The sequence below is a fragment of the Coloeus monedula genome (assembly GCF_965178545.1).
Source record: "Coloeus monedula genome assembly, chromosome: 18".
NCBI classification, from domain to species: Eukaryota; Metazoa; Chordata; class Aves; order Passeriformes; family Corvidae; genus Coloeus; species Coloeus monedula.
Genome location: NC_138798.1, coordinates 2,970,662 through 2,988,900, shown reverse-complemented (window position 1 = coordinate 2,988,900; position 18,239 = coordinate 2,970,662). Strand labels below are relative to the sequence as shown.

At 44.8% G+C, this 18,239-nt stretch overlaps 1 protein-coding gene across 7 annotated transcripts in view; it reads right to left on the bottom strand.

Moving 5' to 3' along the window:
- PITPNM2 (phosphatidylinositol transfer protein membrane associated 2) overlaps positions 1-18,239 on the bottom strand; it is a gene marked incomplete at its 3' end in the record, with an annotated part of 123,084 nt that overhangs the window by 57,634 nt on the left and 47,211 nt on the right. For all 7 annotated transcript variants that reach the window (XM_082293555.1, XM_082293560.1, XM_082293559.1 and 4 more), the window contains one exon: positions 2,297-2,470. In XM_082293555.1, coding sequence (XP_082149681.1) covers positions 2,297-2,374 — 78 coding nt within the window. In that variant the 5' untranslated portion in view covers positions 2,375-2,470. The remainder of the gene's footprint in view (positions 1-2,296; positions 2,471-18,239) is intronic.

Sequence of the window (18,239 nt, the reverse complement as noted above, 5' to 3'; positions counted from 1 at the left end):
ACCACCATTCTGTACATGACAAATGTCTTAGAAATTAACCTTTTGCTTTTAAAAATCGCTTCTCTTCCCAGGAACTACTTCAAAACATTCTGTTCTATATTTCAACCACAAATTTCTCAGAAATGCCTCTTCACTGCTGCTTTGCACAGATATCTCAGCTTGTACCCATAAGGGGGCTCAACACACAGAACTTACTTTTCCTGTGGCCTCTTCAGGCGTTTCAGAGGAAAAATAAAAGGACAGACATGAAGCACTTTCTCATTCTCTGAAAAGGATGGAAGTCACGCTCCCCACTGCTCCTTCCCCAGTGCCTGTCTCAAAGACAAAACCTCCACTTTTAAGTCAAACTGAAGAAAAAGAACATTTGATATCCCGGTCTAGGAAAAGCTCACATTGAAGCCAGCAGGAATCTTTCCACCAACTTCAGGAACAATTGAAGCAAATCACTACCAAACTATGAACTCTACCCTAAGTGGTCTTCCTTGTTTTGTTGTTGTTTTTTGTTACTTTCAAACTTGAGCTGAAACTAGTATTCTCAAGGAAAAGCACAGCTAACTTTTCCTCTTGCACTACTTGTACAAGTAACACAGCAAAGTCCCTTGCTTGTCATGCACTCCTCCAGCTCCCCCAGACCTTGGGCTCCATGCAGCATTCCCAGCTTAGCCCCCTGCTCCAGGAGAGTGGAGGGAGATCAGAAACCTGACTTGACACCTGATCTGAGAGGAAACCTTACTCTGCTGGCTGTCAATGCAGTAGAAAATTAAAGCAGGGCTGGATGGCAATTTGGAGATGTAATTTGTCAAGCAGTTTCCTGTGCTGGTGAACTTCCCCTCGCATGAAACCCTAATAGCTTCTCAGGTCCTTTTGATGTTAAGATACAGCCAAAATCCCTGTCAAGTAACAAAGCAGAACCCAGTGTTCTGCATTAAGGAAATAAAAATCAGCAATTTAACTTCTGAGATCAAAAAGCAAATCCTCCTCCCTGACCAAGTCCTCCAGAATTCCCAGAGGCCCCACAGACACTCCTCCATTAAGGATTCATCCTCTGTTGAATCAGGTGGGCTCCTCCTTCCTAATCAGATCACTCTCCCCTATGCTCTGCTGCTCACTGACAAACTCTGCACAGATAATACTCTGCTGCCATCCACCAGCTCTTCATGCAAAGCAGCTGAGACAAATTAGGAAGACAAAGTTGTTAACAATATAATTGTACCAATATTCAAAGCAGCTACAGCATCAGTAAAAGGTATAGAAAAAATGAAGGCACCTAAGAAAAATGTTTACTTGTTTATGCCAAGATTTAGGTTAAACACACATTTGTGTCAGAAAAAGGAATTTGAGCGTTATTACTGGAAAATACACACCATCCATTCTATTAACAGTCAAGCCCAAGTGCACAAATCCTTAAGGAACACGGCTGGGTGGTCAGGCAAGAAATGGGAGAGTTGTCCTTTTGCTTTGGGGAGTTTGCTTTTTCCCCTTAACTTATTCTAGGTTTTAAGCCAAAGCAGGTTTTTCTAGCATCGCTTCATCCTGCTTCAGAAAGCAAAGTTCTCCTGCAAGCTCAGTATGAGATGTGTGTTTTGCTGGATGAGCAAAATTACATTTTATTTAAAGCATGGGACAATGAAATAACACTTCAGATTCATTTCCTTTTATAACTGCTCCTGGTTGGATTTCAAACACTGGGAGAATATGGGCACAGAGGATTTCAGTTACAAAACCCCAACATTTTAATTAACTGCTTTACCGCAGACAGGGAATTCCACAAAAATTCCCATCAGTATTCAGAAGCCTATTAAAAATAATCTACATTTTATGCCTAAACTGATTAGTATCTGTTTCACCAGATATATTACATTTAATTTTTTCCCTCCCTTAATTCCAAGCTACACCTTTGGTTTACCCTCTCTAATTTATATTCAACTGTTGCTTCCCAAGAAAAGAACAGAATTTAGTTTGCAACTGGAACTGGCATGACCAGCAACCACAGCCCACCTGGGAAGCAGTAGCTGTTTATGCCCTACAGCTTGATCCCTTCCAGTAGGTACCCACACAGGTGGGCTGAGTGTTTCCACAGGAATAAGTTGCTGTTTCCCCAGGTAGGTCAAACAGAGGTTCTCCAATTTAAGGAGAAGAGGAAGCAGGTCAGAAATTGAAATCTGTGTTACTTTCCCTGCTTCTCCTTTATAAGCAAACAGCAAAACCCAAATTTAAAACACCCAATCCTGCAGCAATTCTCCCCCACCCCACCCAGAGCCCCCCAGGGCCCTGCAGGGACCAGAATGTTCCTGACCTGTATCATGTAGAGCTGGGCGATGCGATATTCTTCCACACTCATTGGAAGAGGAATACGATATTCCTTTATGAGCATTTTGGATACAAAAATCTCTTCTCTGCTCAAAAACACAATCCAAAAGCTTTTAGTAAAGGCTCCTTAAATAATGGCAAGGAAATGCATCGAGGATCCCTGAAACAGAGAGAAAGGGGGGGAGGGGGAAAAGAGAGAAGTGGTTATTTTCCATTCTTATGGCAGAACATCCCATTTAGAAAATAAAAAAACAACAGACAAACATTAATTTTTGTAATAGCTATAAGCCTAATAGCAGAGAGAAGAATCCCTGGAGTGCTACCAGACCTTTGGTATCAAACTGAACAGAATCCTTCCCAAGAATTTTGAGTTGCTTCAGGGGACACCATCAAAGCTTTTACCCTCGTGACCTTTGCCACTGTATCAATCAGACTTTCATATGCAACAGCATCTCCACGGAAGGGATGTGACAAAAGCTCCAAATGAATCTGCTGCTGCCCACAATAAAGTCTCTCTCCAGTGTCAGCAACACACTAGAGATGCATCCACTCAAAGGCATCAGGTTTTATCCTCTCAAAAGCATTTAGCAACAAGAAAAGGCAATAATTAAGACTTCCTCAGCCCTCAGTAAAAACATGATGAAGAAAGATCTTTGGATTCTAAGAATAAAGACAGTAGAAATGTACTTTTCTTCCCTGCTCTATTCTGAATTATTTTCTTGGTAGGACCCCTTCTCTTGCACCTCCAAAGCAGTCTGCTGGCAAGATCCTCCTGTCACTTCTGTCAATGTCAGGCTCATTTTTACACTCCCACTGTATGAGAATACAGTCAAAGATCAAACTGCAACAGAGAAAAATCCCATCCTACCCCACCTCAAGGCACTGTAACAGAATTACTGGTTAAGAATTCAGGGAATATGGCATTTGCTACACCACAGGTCAAAGCAGGAACTCTTCAAATATCTTTAATAACCTCTATGGACTGTGGATAAAGACAATAACTTTATGTAAGGAAGGGGGAAATAAAAGGATGAATGGTGATGAACAGAGGACACAAGAAGCAAAGTCTGTTATCAGCCCAAGTCAGCTGTGGCAGGATCTGGTGACGGCTCTCACAGCACACAAACCATTCACTCGGTTCCTTCTTGTCACCAAAATCCACCTTTCTGCTGTGCCTGCTTATTGGATGTCTTCAGACAGAGCTGCTAGAGCCAAACCAGCCCCAAACCCTGTGACTGGTGAAAACAACCAACAGAATAAACCCAACCAATTTATCTTGTGGATTAAACCATGATGCGGGAACCAGGAAACCGCACCACTATCAACAGCCCTTAGTGCCAGTTGGTGTTTGCACAACACTTCACCAAACTTTTACAAGGTTTAGAGAGGTTCAAACACATGCCCGTGGTCACAGAGCAACCAGGGACAACATTCAGTATTTATAGCCCAGGTTTACTGTGACATCTCTGCCAGAGCTGCCCCAGTGCCGAGCATACACGGGGACACTGCCCAGGGCTCGCTGGCCCAGGCACACCCAGCCCCGTGCCATGGTGCCCCCAGCTCGCCTCCCTGTGACTGCCACATTTCTAATCCAGCACTAAAGCAAATCCACCCCGGACCGACTCTTCTGGAATAGTGATCTGTCTGGTGCTGCATCATCTAAACAATTTATTTCCAAATTCAATTCTCTGCCGCATTTTATTGCTGTCAGAGCAATCTGTGTGCGTGGAGGGGAGGATAAAAAAGTCTCAGCTATGGCAAAGCCTGCAGAGAATAATTCTGGGAAGACTCTGCTTCCCTACACTGCCAAGCTATGCACAGAAGTGTGTGCATCCACACGCACGTGCAGGATTTCCTCCATCAAACTAATCCTCCAGAACAGGTGGAGATAATCTCATTAAGCGATTTTTAATTAGTGTCATGGCAAAGAACAACAGTTACCACCACAGGATGGATCTCAAGCACCAGATTTGCAATGGTGCAACTCCAGGATCTCAACTCTTGGAGCTAATGGCAGTGGGAGCTACACGTCTTGAGCAGTTTGTTGTGCTTTAGAGATCTTTGAAAATTAGATTTAAAAGCTTCTCCCCCTGTTCCCCAAATGCTCTGAAAGTGGTTCTGCTCCATCATAAGGACATCAGTCACGTCTGCCCTTGCTGCTTGCTAAAACCAGGGTATTTCTATCGACTGGAAGAGATGAATAAAACAAAAAATAAAACCTAAAAAGCAGTAAAATGGCAAGAAACAAGTACCAACATCGAAAAAATGTGTTTTATAATGAAGTGCCAGTCAGGTAATAATTCAGATGGCTGAGACACAAGAGGGTTTATTTTATTACAGACTAAAAATCCCAACATTTTGGCCCCAAGCAAGTGCAGCAGCAGCCTTGGCATGCGAAGCCTGTCTGGTCACAGCACTGGCTCCTGCTCCAGCTTCCTGCTCAGCTTTTATGGGAGCTGAGGGTTCAGTGGGAAGTTCCCCATCAGATTTCTCCTTCCCTGTGGCCAATGATTAAAAAGCAGTGTTTGGGCTCAGTCTGCAGGTCTGCAGGCTGCAGCAGATCCTGCTTATGTGCCCACTGGAAACCTCCTCCAGCAGTGACCCACTCCAGCTACTGCTGCTAGCCCCCAAAAGCTGGGTAGAAAACAACCCCAGAAACACACTGGGCAACACCAAGGAGCAAATCCCAACCTCAAACCAAGGGAAAAGCACCTGGGATCAGCAGCCTGACACTGAAGGAGGCACAAAGAGAACAAACCTGACTTGTTTGCCTGGTTTTTAGCTTGACTGGCCAAAAAAAAAAAAAAAAAAAAAAAATCGTGGTAAATTTGCAGTTTGGGTTGTCTTTGAGTTGAAAACAACCTGTTCCAAGCCTTCCAAGAGCCATGGAGCCCAGGTATTAAACCACAAAATACAAACATAGGATTTCACCTAATTCAAATCCGGGGGAACACCATTCCAGGTGGGACAGAGGTGACAAAATGGCTCTTTCAGACAACTCACTGAGGAGAGAGGCCTCCTTCCAAAATCTTGGGATTTTATAGAGAATTAAAGCTCATCAAGACCCCTCATTGTATTGTCCAAACCAAACACAGAAGTTTGTCTGCAGAAATGATGGGAGAGAAGGAAAAAGCACTTCTGGAAGCAGGGGAGCCACCACACAGCTCTGAAAATGGGTGTCAAAACCGCAGCTGCATCCATGGCACTTGTCTGCACCCAGCCCATTGCTCCAGCCGGAGGTGTTTGAGATGCTCCACGTGCCGGGATTAGCAAACAGCCAGGGTTTCACCACTGGATTTCAGCAGCACCAAGCTGGACTTCCTCTGGATTTGCCAAACCCCTGTGGCTGCACAAGTGGAAGATCCAGAGGCTGTTTGCAGACCTCAGCCTGCAGCCAGCTTCCCAGCAAGAGGAAAACAGCGGTGACGCAGGACATTTCCAGACTCGCTGCTATTCCTGCTATAGCCAAGTGGCACATTTGTACAGCCCGTTATTCAATTTATACCCAGAGCTGTAGTAACTGTGCGAGCCAGGCGCATAATTTTATACCTCAATTATTTTAAAATCAGGTTCTCAAAGCATCATAATTATGCTGCAGAGTCAATATCCTGCTGCGATGAGTCAGGTCCACCTCTGAGCCATTGCTCCAGGCTGTCTGAAGGCTCACGCACAGCCTGCTGCATTTACTTCCAATTTTAACAGTCTCCCTCACAACAACAAACTCCCTAAAAAAAGTGCCCGTGCTTTAAAATCAGGGGAGGATTATCTGGATCTGCAGAAGCTGAACAGACCAAGAGACCCAGCAGAACCTCTTGTTTAACCCATGAACTTGGTGTTCGCTTTGGGAAGTCAGGGCAACCTCCCTGGTACTAAAGGAGGTAGCAAAAGACTGATAACAACTGACAGCTCGTAATTAAGGAGTAAGAAACAGGGTGTGACGGGGTGGTTGAACTGTGCTTCTGGAGTGCTGGAGGTCAAATCCCAGCCAGGGTTCCCAGGCTGGCCCTGAGGGGATGGAAACTGAGTGTGACAGCAGAAATCCCGGCTCTTCTGCAGGTTCAGGACAGGAGAACCACTCACACCGTGGGTTCAGGCTACAAAAGGGCTGTTATGACTCTGTTCCCAGCTGTCACCTTAATGACTAATTTTTGACCAGCTCACATTTTCCGTGCTCAGGCTGCTGAGCAGAGGCTTTTCAAGGCTGCAGTGAGCAACAAATGCCCCAGCAGGAGGAACCCACCTCGGGCCATGGTTGCTGCATCCCTTTTTCAACAGAGAAAAAATGGCCCCAGACACAGAGAGCAACTATAATGAGCTTCACACAGGAGGTTCATTTTATGCTTTTATAAAGTTAAAAGGAAAGCCCATCATGGAGACTCACACAGCAGCTGGTGGCAGAGGCAGGTCCCAGCCCCAGGTCTCAGGTTCTGATCAACCACTGCCTGCTCAGGGCTGTGGTGTCTGTAGAAGCTGAGAAAAGTCTCCTTTATGAAAGAGCACACTTGTGAGCTAAGGATTGGTATCTTTGACTCAGCTATTGAACAATTTTCCTTGTAATATTTTTACATCATCAAGAAATTAAAGATAATTAAGAGAAACAACCATAAGAAAACCAAGCCAAACCCATAATGACAAAAGGATGAGTGAAGGCATTACCTGGAGACCTCACCTACCTCCCTAAAGACCTTCCTTAGGTTCTCTACATCGCCTTTATTCCCCAAGAAGATGCTTCCTTGAAGAAAGTGATATCAAAGAGATGTTAGCATTGATCCCAAGTGTATCCAACACTTGGACTTCGGGAAGCAACGCCAGGCTTAGCAGCCTGGCCACCTTCCCTCTCCCGCAGAGTTCCCTGGAGGAGGACACAGTGCTCTCCCATGACTGGAAGCGCTGCATACTTACTGTGCTTGGATTTATTTATGCCTTCAGAAGCAGCAGCATAAATGGGAAACAGATTCCCAAGGCCTAAGTCAGCAGTTTTCAAAGGCAGCCTCGGTGCTCACACCTCGATTAATGCAGCAGTTTCCCTCCTGGCCCAGAGCAGTCTTGCTCAGCTTTATCTCTCCAGAGTGACACTGCTGCAAAGACCATTCCCTGTCACTCTGATCCTGGTTGTCCACGGTGTCCCTGCCTCTCAGGAGCTTTCCAGGAGCATCTACAGAGCCTGGCTGTCAAACCTTGCTCAGCCCAACGCTCTCCAGAGGCTGTGGCGCACACAGCCTGAGATCCATCACAGGGACCAGCACGGCCTCACAATTGGCCTGCCCACATCCCGCTGCCAGCTCCATGGGAAGGACCACAAGACAGAGAGGAACTTCTTGGTTTGTGAGTGCTTAGCACACTCTAGGCTGGAGCCTAAGTGTCACCGTGAATCTCTCATGACTGACCACCACTCTGTAAAGGTCAGGGGAAAACACAGTTTATGAAGCTTTTCCAAGGAGATGAATAATGAGTGCTCGTATTTTACCTTTCCCTTCTCTCCCCTCCTCTCCCAACCCCACCAAAGTGATCTCTCCAGTGGGACTGTTTCAAGCCATGTCTACACCAAAAGGTTAAAAAGCCTCAACATTTCTATTTAGTAGCTTTGTGGCCACAAACACTCATCACTACTCTCAAAACTGTCTCTCACACACATGCACTAAACTGAAGAGACAGAACAAGCTTTTTAAAATCAGCAGTTTTCAGTTTTCATAGTGTGGGCTGTACCTGCTCACTGACAGCTAAGCAGATTTAAAAATTCATCAGGCCTGGGGAGAAAAAAAAAATGGATCAAAAGTTAAAGCTCCTTAAAAGTGCACAGTTCACAGGCTCTCAGCTCCAAGGCCACTGTGTCAGTGCATGACTCTCAGTGCGGTCGTTCATCTTAATCGCCCATCTCATCTGTCACATCTTCACAGAGAAATATTACAGTGCAGATGTTTGCACATCTGAGTTTCATGACTGAGCTTAGATCCCATCTGACAGTGAACCAGCAGCTAATGAACAAGTGCCCACGTCGCAAAACTGCAGCAGTCCTTCCAGCGCTGGAGCAGCTGGAGCTCCCCATGCCTGCCCCTGGGGCTGGCCACTGCCTCCAACACAGCCAGGGGACAAGGAAGGGGGAAGAGAACAAGGAAAACACAAGCATTTGTGGAAATCAGCTTTTGCCAGGTGTAGGGCAAGCTCCAGAGCTCTCGAAGGCAGGCAGCACAGCAAGGGGCTGAGGACAAACACTGCTCGGTGAGACAGGGCGAACAAGTCACACTTACAGTACTTGATCTTTTTTCCATTATTAGATACAATTTGACGTCACTTATAGAATTTAAGAGCTCATTGTAAAGCAGACGTTTATTACAACTGAAGGATGGAAGCGGTCCAAATGCAATATAGCAACACTGGAGCTATTAAATCTTGTTATAGTTCACTGGGCAGCCAAATACTGGCTCGAAGCAACATGAGGAGAAAGGGAGGGGGGAAAGCAACACCACAGCAAAGCGTGCACAATACCCACCACCTCTTCTGCTTAAGCGTTCTAGGATATTGTGCTGGTTTTTTGTACTTTCCATTCCTATTACTCATTTAACACCTGGGAGAGGAAAAACTAACTCCCTCCCTTCTGCTTTTTAAATGATGCTGTGGTGCAAAGCCAGCCAGCCCTCCTCATGCACACACTGACTCCAAGGGGATCAGGTGAAGTCCATCAGCTGAACTTTGGTTGGAAAATTAACATTTCAAGTCCTGCCGTGCCTGGAGGTTATGCAATAACGAACTAATAAAGAAGCCATTAAAAGAACTAATAAGCACACTGGAGCCACAGATGAGTTCAGAGGGAAAGACAAACCAGCCTCTAATCCTTTTGCTGATACTGGGGATAAAGATGAATATCAAACAGAACACTGACATTAAAGGTTAAACGTTTCCAAGTGAAACTGCATGAGGAGAGCAGCCACAAACCCCAGCATCCTGTGGCCACGCTAGAGCCTGGTGAGCTAAAGGAACTGGGCAGACCCTGCTTTTAACGGGGTTGCTCTTAGTCCAAGACTCAACATTATCCAGTGAAAACAGGCCAACATTATGAACACAAATACATAAAGATAGATATGTAATATATATTTTATATATAGACACACATATATATAGACATACATATATATACACACAGGGAAACAAAAATAAAAGCAGCACTGACAGTGTGGCAAGTACAGCGTGTTGGCTGAAAACAGACTGAAAATTGCTGGCAGCTCATTAAACCACTGTAAAGAAAAATCTATGGAATGCCACAGGCAAACAGCACGGACAGGATTTTTCTTTGGTTGGTGGCACATCCATTAGACTGAAGGGCCACTGCCAAGCAGAAGCCTGCACACTCTGGGCAGCAGTGGCAAGGAGATGGGAGGCAGGCCAAGTTTAAAAAAAAAAAATAAACATATCTAATTTCCCAGGTAGCCTCCCTGGGAGGTTACTGCATTTACACTTTCCAGCTCCAGGTGCTACAATCCCTCTTCCTGACAGAACTCAGAAGAGTGAGCACAACGGAGCTTGGTGCAGCTCCCACCAGCTGGTCAAGGCTCCACTTGTATTAAGAAGTAAAATCCCAATGACAAATCCATCCAGGCTCTTAATGTCCATGTCCACACCATCCCTGTTCCCTTTCTCTCCATCAGTAGCTGCACTGGAAAGTACAGTTTTCTATTAAAACATCAAGAGCAGAAAGTCATGAAAACTCCCACTCCTTCATCTTACCAGTCGCTAAGCATGAAAATAAGAAATTGAGAGCAGAGAGGGTGAAGTCCAAAGCTCCATGTCTTTCCTGTGACTCTTGTTCATACCCCTCTGCATGGTATTTGCCAATAGCACAAGGCACTTGACAGCCACTCAGTCCCAAACCCATTACAGCCATATCCCACCTCTTCTGGAATGGCAACCACGCATTCATTCCCCATTTTACAGCTGATTCATGGGTCTTTACGCTCATCTTTTCCAACCTACAGCCCATTTCAGGCTATTTCTCAATGTTAATTTGAATTTTTATCTCCAAACACTTGCAGATCCACTAAACCTGCTTTTGAGACACAAAAATGCAATTTTGGGATTTGAGTCAACATCGGACAGAGCCTGGATTGCTTCCTCAGTAACTCCCTATTCAAACTGAAAAGGGTCATCAACAGCTCCTCCACTTTTTCAGTAGTTACAGTCCTGACGGAAATAACATTTTATTCCCTCGCTTATGCAAATACCATGTGGAACAGGAAATGAGCATTCAAAGCTGGTTTAAAAAGACTATTTCATGGAGGAAAACACGATACCCGTTGCAAAGGCAGTGTTAGAGCACCGTCATACTTCACACTGGTTTCATTAGGCTGAGCCTTGCCTAAAGGCAAAATGGGGATAAAGAAAATAAGTCCCACTCCATCAGAAGAAACTTGTAATGACACCTAAAATTCCTACATGGGGAGCAAGACAGACACAGCAGTGAAGGCTGATGAATAATGGTGCAATTGAGGTAGAAAGTACAGGGCCATTTTGCACAAGAGCAGTAAATGTTTAATATCTCTGTTGCATCTTTCATCCATAACACCAACAGATTAACAAGGTTTCTGTGGCTGGGTAATTTCTTTGGAGTTTTGATCTTGGAAATAATTACACTAAATATTTCATAAGCGCCTTTGAAAGTCTTTTTTCTTTTTTTTTTTTTTAATAAAGAAAAAAGAATCACTCGCTGCTCTCGGACTGCAGCAGGGTAATGAAAGTGCACAGCTAATCAATAACCACTTTCAGTTCATTATTCAGCACATTTCGGGCTGGTGTTATGTCTTCCCTTCTACCATTCCACATCCCACATATGGAGTGATGGTGCATTTTTAAACCATCACATCTTACTGCTTTTGCAAATCATCCTTAATGCTAACCACAACATGGAACACACAGCCTCTAAATACCACCCACACCATTTAGAGGGTTCCAGGGTGTTTCCAGCTGAGCAGTTTTGCCAGCTGAGGCAGAGAAGGCCGAAGTGCCAGAGCAGTTCCATTTCTCCTTTAGTCTGGGTAACAAATTGCTGGGCCATTTCTGTCCCCTCCCTTTTTCTGAGAAGTCTGAAGGAGGACAAAGCTTTGCCAGTCACTTGGACAGTCCCAGCTCGAGGGCTGTGGGACATGCGGCTCCAGGTTCCTCCCTGGGGAGCTGCTGATGGGACCAGACCCTCGGCTTTGCCCCAAATCCAGCTGCTGCACTGGGGCCACAGCTGCACCTCCACAACACCCAGGACCTCTGCACACCCTTCCAAACCAGGATCCAATGGCCAGCTCAGGCAACAAGAGACCCCCAGGGATACTGCCAGGTGCTATCCACATCCTGAATTCTCACCTGCTCTGGGAAAACCCAACACACTCCTTCCCCATTCTGCCCATTCCATAAAAAATACAACCCAAAGGACACACTATGATCACTTAAAATATAGCTGAAACTACATATTAATAAATGATGAATTTGCCCAAGCCAAGGGCAGGAGTGGTACCTAAGGAGACAAATGCAGGTACTGGCAAGAGAAGAGGAAACAACATTCTCTGAGTCACACACCCAGAGCAGAGCCACCGGAGCAGGAGTGCCTGGCTGGGGCCCAGCCGTGATCCTTGCAGCAGCTCCCAGTGCTTGAGGGATGCATTAAAGCTCTGCCCTGGCCTCAGGGACAACCATCATTATCCCTCATTTGCAGGGAAATTAAGACACAGGGAGAAAAATTATCTGGTCCAATATCCAAGAGAGAATCAGTGACAGAGCAGATTCAAGATTGGATCCAACTTTTGCCACAAAATAATTTTTTATAAATAGAGGAGGGAGTGGGGTAGCTCAAGCAAATTCAACTTCCCTGATAACCGGCACAATTCTGCAGGAAAAAAAATGTGAAGAATTCTTTTTTCTTCTTACCAACTGCCTTTCAAGCTATCAGTAATTTCTGCAGAAAATAAAACGATTCTTGAAAATATCAAATTCCCCCAAGAGCCCAGAGGTCCTCAGCACACACCACACCCCACCTCCCGTTGCTCATAGAAAGGCCATTTTCCTGCTGGAAAGTAGGTCCAGGTTTGGTTGATGCAGTAACTTGAATGAAGACTGGCAGAGCTGCCCAGGCAGCCTGTGACACTCAAACCAGCGTAGCCACAACCAAACACTCACCCTCCCTCTTCTAGAAGGGCTACAGACCTCCTATTTCTTCAAATGACAAGGAGATTTCTTCAAATGACAAGATCAAAAGATGCTCAAACTCTCACAACAGTATCCCCAAAACCCCATGCAAATAATCCTTGCTGGGGAAAATATTCTCAGATGTAATTAAGTTGTGCTCTGAACCCAATTTTTGCATTAATATCTTGGGCATCACAAACCAAACTCACTTTTCAGCTGTCAAATCCACAAGACAAAAACTTTGAAGCAAATCCTTCAGCCTTTTGTTGTGACCCATTTTGCTGAACCCCTCCCACAGCTGTTCCCACTGCCACTGGTTTCAGAAAGCCAAGATCTGGCTTCACTCAGACTTCTCTCCAGGAAACAATTCTCTTTCCTACAGAAAATTTCTGGATGTATCAAAGCATTTAACAGCCATAGAGCACATATTGCGGTTTGAGTCCAACAAAGCAAGCAGAGAGCTTTCCCAAGGGCAGAATTCTCATGTTCCTTGAGGACTCATGTGGAGTTCTGTGTGGTTTTATTCCTCAAACTAAATGGGATTTCAACCACCTCCACCAACTACAAATTCAGTTTCACAAGTCCATCAGGGTGTCCTGCAACAACGTGTCATACTGCACAGATGGGTCAAAAGAAAGCAATTTAATGTAAATTAAAAGAAAAGTAACAAAATCTGTTTCTTGACCTCCAAGACCCATTCAAATAAACTTTTCCTTTTTTCCCCAACAAATATCCAAATTGTTTAGGGGGTGGCCTTTATAAGGGACACTTCTTTTTTGGGGTGTCCCTTATAAGAGAGCATTACAAAATTAAGTTCACTAAGGGTTCAGACACAACATTTTCCTTTTCATGAGATGCACCATAGGATGGAAACCTTGTTCCAGCCTGACAGCAGCTGAGGAAGCAAAGCACGGAGCAGAAAGTGTCCAACCCCCTCGGTTCAGATTTCAGGGATGGCTCTGACTGAGTGGTGCAGTTCCCTGTCCTGGCTCTACAGCTCCTGCCGTGGTCTGGCCAGTTGTTTCACACCTTAGGAATTTCTCCATCCTGGCTGATCCAGCTCTGTCAGCTCTCGGATTGCAGGAGCACTGCACAGCCCCAGATGCCCTTCGCTAAAGGGCATTACAGCTGTATTTATATCTGACATAAATCTGCTTTGTAAACAGTGACCTGATTCAGGAGCTGGGCTTTCTTAGACAGCCACATCCAGAGCACACACGTGTGTCTGCTGGCCCTGAGGGATGCCCTGAGGGATACCCTCTCAGAAACCCCAGAACTGGCAGGTGGGAAGCCAAAACCACCCAAAGCTGGAGGGTTTGGCATATCCACGAAGTGTACCAGAGGAGCCAAAGGACTTCAACATTCCAGCTTGATCACAACATGGCACGAAGAAAAGGACAATTAATCTGTGCAATAAAAGCTACCCGCAGTCTACAAGGAGTGCAATATCTGAGGGACACTAAAGTTTGGACAGTTTAGTCTAAAATTCACTGCAAATGCTGGCTCCCAGTCAAAACAATCAGGAGCTGAACTGAAAATAATATCAAAGTTCTCAGTCCAGGCACCAGACCCTGTTTTCTCATCTCATTTCTATTCTGTTTGCTGCCAATTCAAAGCTGTGACCAAAAAAATCAGCCCATTAGTCTTGTTCTCAGAAGTGTTAAGCTCTTATATATGAAGTTAGTGTTATCCACTGAGTCCATAAATTACAGCTAAAGTACATAAGGAAGCAGTCATGACATAACCCCAATTTAATCTGAACCAGGCCACCACAGTCAAAGAAGTGTTTTTCAAAATGTTAATTAATTTTTTAAAAGAATGGATTAAAGGGGGTTCTCAATTCAAAGAACACTTTAAGGAGACAAGCTAGAGAGGATTGTCCACTTTATTAATACAGCAATTTAACAGCTATTCAACATGTAATAACTTCTCATTAAAAGTCAACCCTCCCCCTTCTCCAGCAGATTAGCCACCCATTTGTCAGACACAATACAGCTTCATTAGCCTAAAAGTTCCATTTCTGCTCTTCCACAGATTTGCTTTTATTTTGCTTCTGTCAGTAAGCAAAAATCCTGAATGACAGCGAAGTCCAGAAATCAATAACACAAACAGTGCCTTGGTCTCTCACGGGTTCCAGAGGGTGTTTGGAAGCTGCATTCCCAGCAATGCCAGCAGTGACAGCACACACAGTCAACTCCTGCAAGAGCCAGGCTGGAAACCTTGGGATCAACCTAAACAACACTGCCCAAATGCAGGGCAAGGCTCATCCATGAGCTGTACCCTGTCTGGAGGAGCTCACAAATGATACCATTTCCCACCAGCACCTCTCACAGCCTGCATGGAAATGGAGTGTGTCACTGAAAAGAGCATATACAATTCTACCAGAAGCTCCCCACTGCAACCTTGAGTTTTCAGGTTAAGCATTATCACGTGTAACACACAAGCAGACACCTTGTTCTGTGTGGGTGCCCTCAACCAATGCTGAGGCCCCACGGACCTGCCCAGGAGCTCCAGGTGGGAGCTGAGACAGGGACAGCAGGGACAAGTCCTGGGCCTGGGCACCAGCAGCGTGCAGTTCTCAACACTTCTGAGAAATGTGCATCCAGGTGTCCTGGAGACACAGACAGGAGACACAGTAAAGCTCCTGTAAGGGTAGCCCTACGACTAAATAAATCAACAGAAGAGCCCCGTGATTCCAGTGGGAAAGTCTGAGCAGCACAGCAGCAGCCCCGTGCTCCGTGTCAGCCTCGTTGCTGCAGCCACAGCTGGATTCTGCATGGATTTCACTGCAGGATCAAAGCTCTAGGAAGTCCTTATTAAAAGACAACAGAAACTGAAAGAGGTTACAACTAAGGCTAGTACCACCCAAAAGTTAAAGCAAACAAAAACATTCCAGGCTAGGATTTATCTGCAAAGACCAGTCAAGCTACTCTTAAGACCATTAACAGCCACATGCCCAGGCTTCAATAAAAAGGGACACCTTTCCTCCAGCTCCTGCAATTTTAAGAAATTAATCCAGATATCAGTAGAACAGGAAGTTCAGGATATATACAGCATTAGTTTCCAAGAGAATATCTATCGTGTCACGTGAGACCAGCATTTTTAGCCAACTTGGGAGAAAATAGACAAGCTGCAAAGCTGCCCTAAAAATACCAGTCACGATAATTACAAGGAAGAAAAGCAAAGCGTAAGCAATGGAAGCACTAACAATCCATACTTTAGTGACAACCTGCTAACAATTTTTTTTAATTACAGAGACCACTGCTAGAAGATTATCTCAGCTGCTCAGGTGTGCAATTTATGTTTTCAGTTTAAAAAAAAAGAAAAGGCATCAATAATTATGTAAATTCATGGCCTTATCCTCTCTGTTCTCCCACTAGAACACAAGCTTTTGCCAAGAACCAGCTGCCCCTCCTTCCTCAGGAGAGCGCTATTCAGCTTCAGGATTTTTTATAAAATTGATAAAGATCAAAACAATCCAAGAGGTAGTAAAAGTTTAACAATTTATCGTAGGCTAGAGGTGGAGGGAAAAGAGCCTGGCTGACAGGAGCCACATGTGGGTGAGATGCCTCCCTGGCCACGTGTTGGTGACAGTGGCTCTTCCCAAGGCACAAACCAGCACCAGCTCCTGCAATGAGTAACTGCAGGGCTTGCAGGAGTCAACAGTTGTAACAGAAGATTTATTTTTGTCACTGAAATCAGTGAGGGTGACTCACAATAGGCTCAGGGAGCCTTGTTGATGAGTTTCATTTTATACAGTCACTTTTCACCCTTGATTCTCAAAAATACCCTGAGTGACAATAATGACAGTAGAGTATAATAGTCCTAATTAGCTAATGGGAGAGAAAACTTCCAAGTTCCAAACTAACCAGAATTGCTACTTCTAAAAATGCAATGCACTTGATCCCTGTTGATCTCTGAAATTAGAAGAGAAAGAAGAATGGCCATTCTCTTCTGCACATTCAGCAACAAAATCCCGACACCCCCATCAGGAGGAAAGAACACGAGCAAGAGCTGTTCAGAGACCTGGCTTCAGGATGATTTACTGCTAAATACATTAGAAGCATCTACCACTGACAAAATAAACAGGTCTGACTGTATCAAAAACCAAGCAAATCATTGCCTTCTCAAGCACAGGTTAATGCATTTTTTCCCAGCAATGATAAAGAGGACCAAAGGACAACGGCAAGCTTTGAAAATTACTTGCCAACTAAGTGATGGCTCAATGATTACATTTTGGAATGTTTTCCTTGCATTTCACACCACTGAAGCCACTCTCAAAGCAACTGAAAGCACCAGTAACAAAGAGAAACCAATGTGAACCTTGCTCTGTTGACCTGACCAAAGGAAAGGGCTATGCAGGAGAGTGGACCTGGTAAGGTCAAATTTAGGACAACCACTAACTGTTCTTTAAAGCACCAAAGTTGGCTGGAATCTTTATTTAGGACTAAAGTCCAGTAGCTTTCCTCTGAATATGGGATCACATGGAAGCTATTTTATTTGTGGAGTTTATTTTGAGCTGAAAATATTTTCCAGTTCCATGCTGACAGACAGGATTGTAACTACGCTGTTGTACAGAATAATGGACAAGTTTCTAAAGCCTGTCATAGGGGAAAGTAGAGAGAGCATCATTTTTCTCTTTACAATATTTATTCCTGCAGAAGTTTACTCTTTCAAAATAAGGTCATGTGCTCCTTTAGCACAAAAGGACTGAGCAAAGCACAGCTATCTGTCCCATCCGTCATCCCAGGCAAGATGAGATAATCAGATTAGCCAAACAGTTACAAATTGCACACATCTGAAGGAGAAGGAGTAATTTTCTCATATTCCTCTCCCCAGCAATCACCTCCAGAATTTCCAAAACAGCAGTGTCAGCCTCCCTAACACTTCCCAGTACTGAGCTCCTCCAGGATTCAGGGACAAATTCCTCTGGAAGCACCAGGTCAGCCTGTCACATTTATTGGAGAAAATGGTTTGCCAAGATGATGTGGTAAAAGCCTGCATTAATAGCTCCAGTTCTATCCACACCTCCAGCAAGGTCCAAGGTGTGACTGGCTACAAAAGCCCTCCTGGGAGAGGTTCCTCCAGTCCCTCCACCCAAACCAACACGCACTGGGTGCAGCACAAGAACAAAGGGCTGGTTTACTGTGTTCCTGTTACATCTTTCACCCTGAGTGGCCCAACACCTCTTCCTTCAGAAATGGTGCCAGACCAAGGGCAAGGGGAGCACCCAGGAAGAAAGCTATGGAGCATAAGGAGGTTTTCAAAACAGAGAAAAACATCAGTGTGATATTTGCACAGGCAACTGTCTCAAAAATCCCACCTGAGCCCCTTGTTTGGGTTTGGGGTGCCCTAGTACCAAAGCTTAAGTTACCACATTCTAAGAAGGGATGGGGATTAGTTAACTAAATTCCTTTATACCTTTGGAGTTCGGTTCTTACACTGAAAGACACTCACACAATCTGCACTGAACACTCTTTGGAAGAAGCTCCCTGAGCCGGTGCAGCAAAGGAGCACAAAGTTACCAGCAAGCACAACCCTCTTCCAGCTCTTCAACTTGCAGGTGATTGACAGGATTCCCAGATCAAAAGCCTTGTACAACACAGAACCATCCGCCAGGCAGTAACAGACTTTTTTCAGTGAATTGTAAATTGCTCATTTGCAGGAACACACGGTGCTTCATTTTCCTCCCTAAGACACCACTAATCCTGTGTGCAGGGCTAAAATATCTCTGCTGCCCAGTCTGGTGTTGTCAGTGCTGAGAA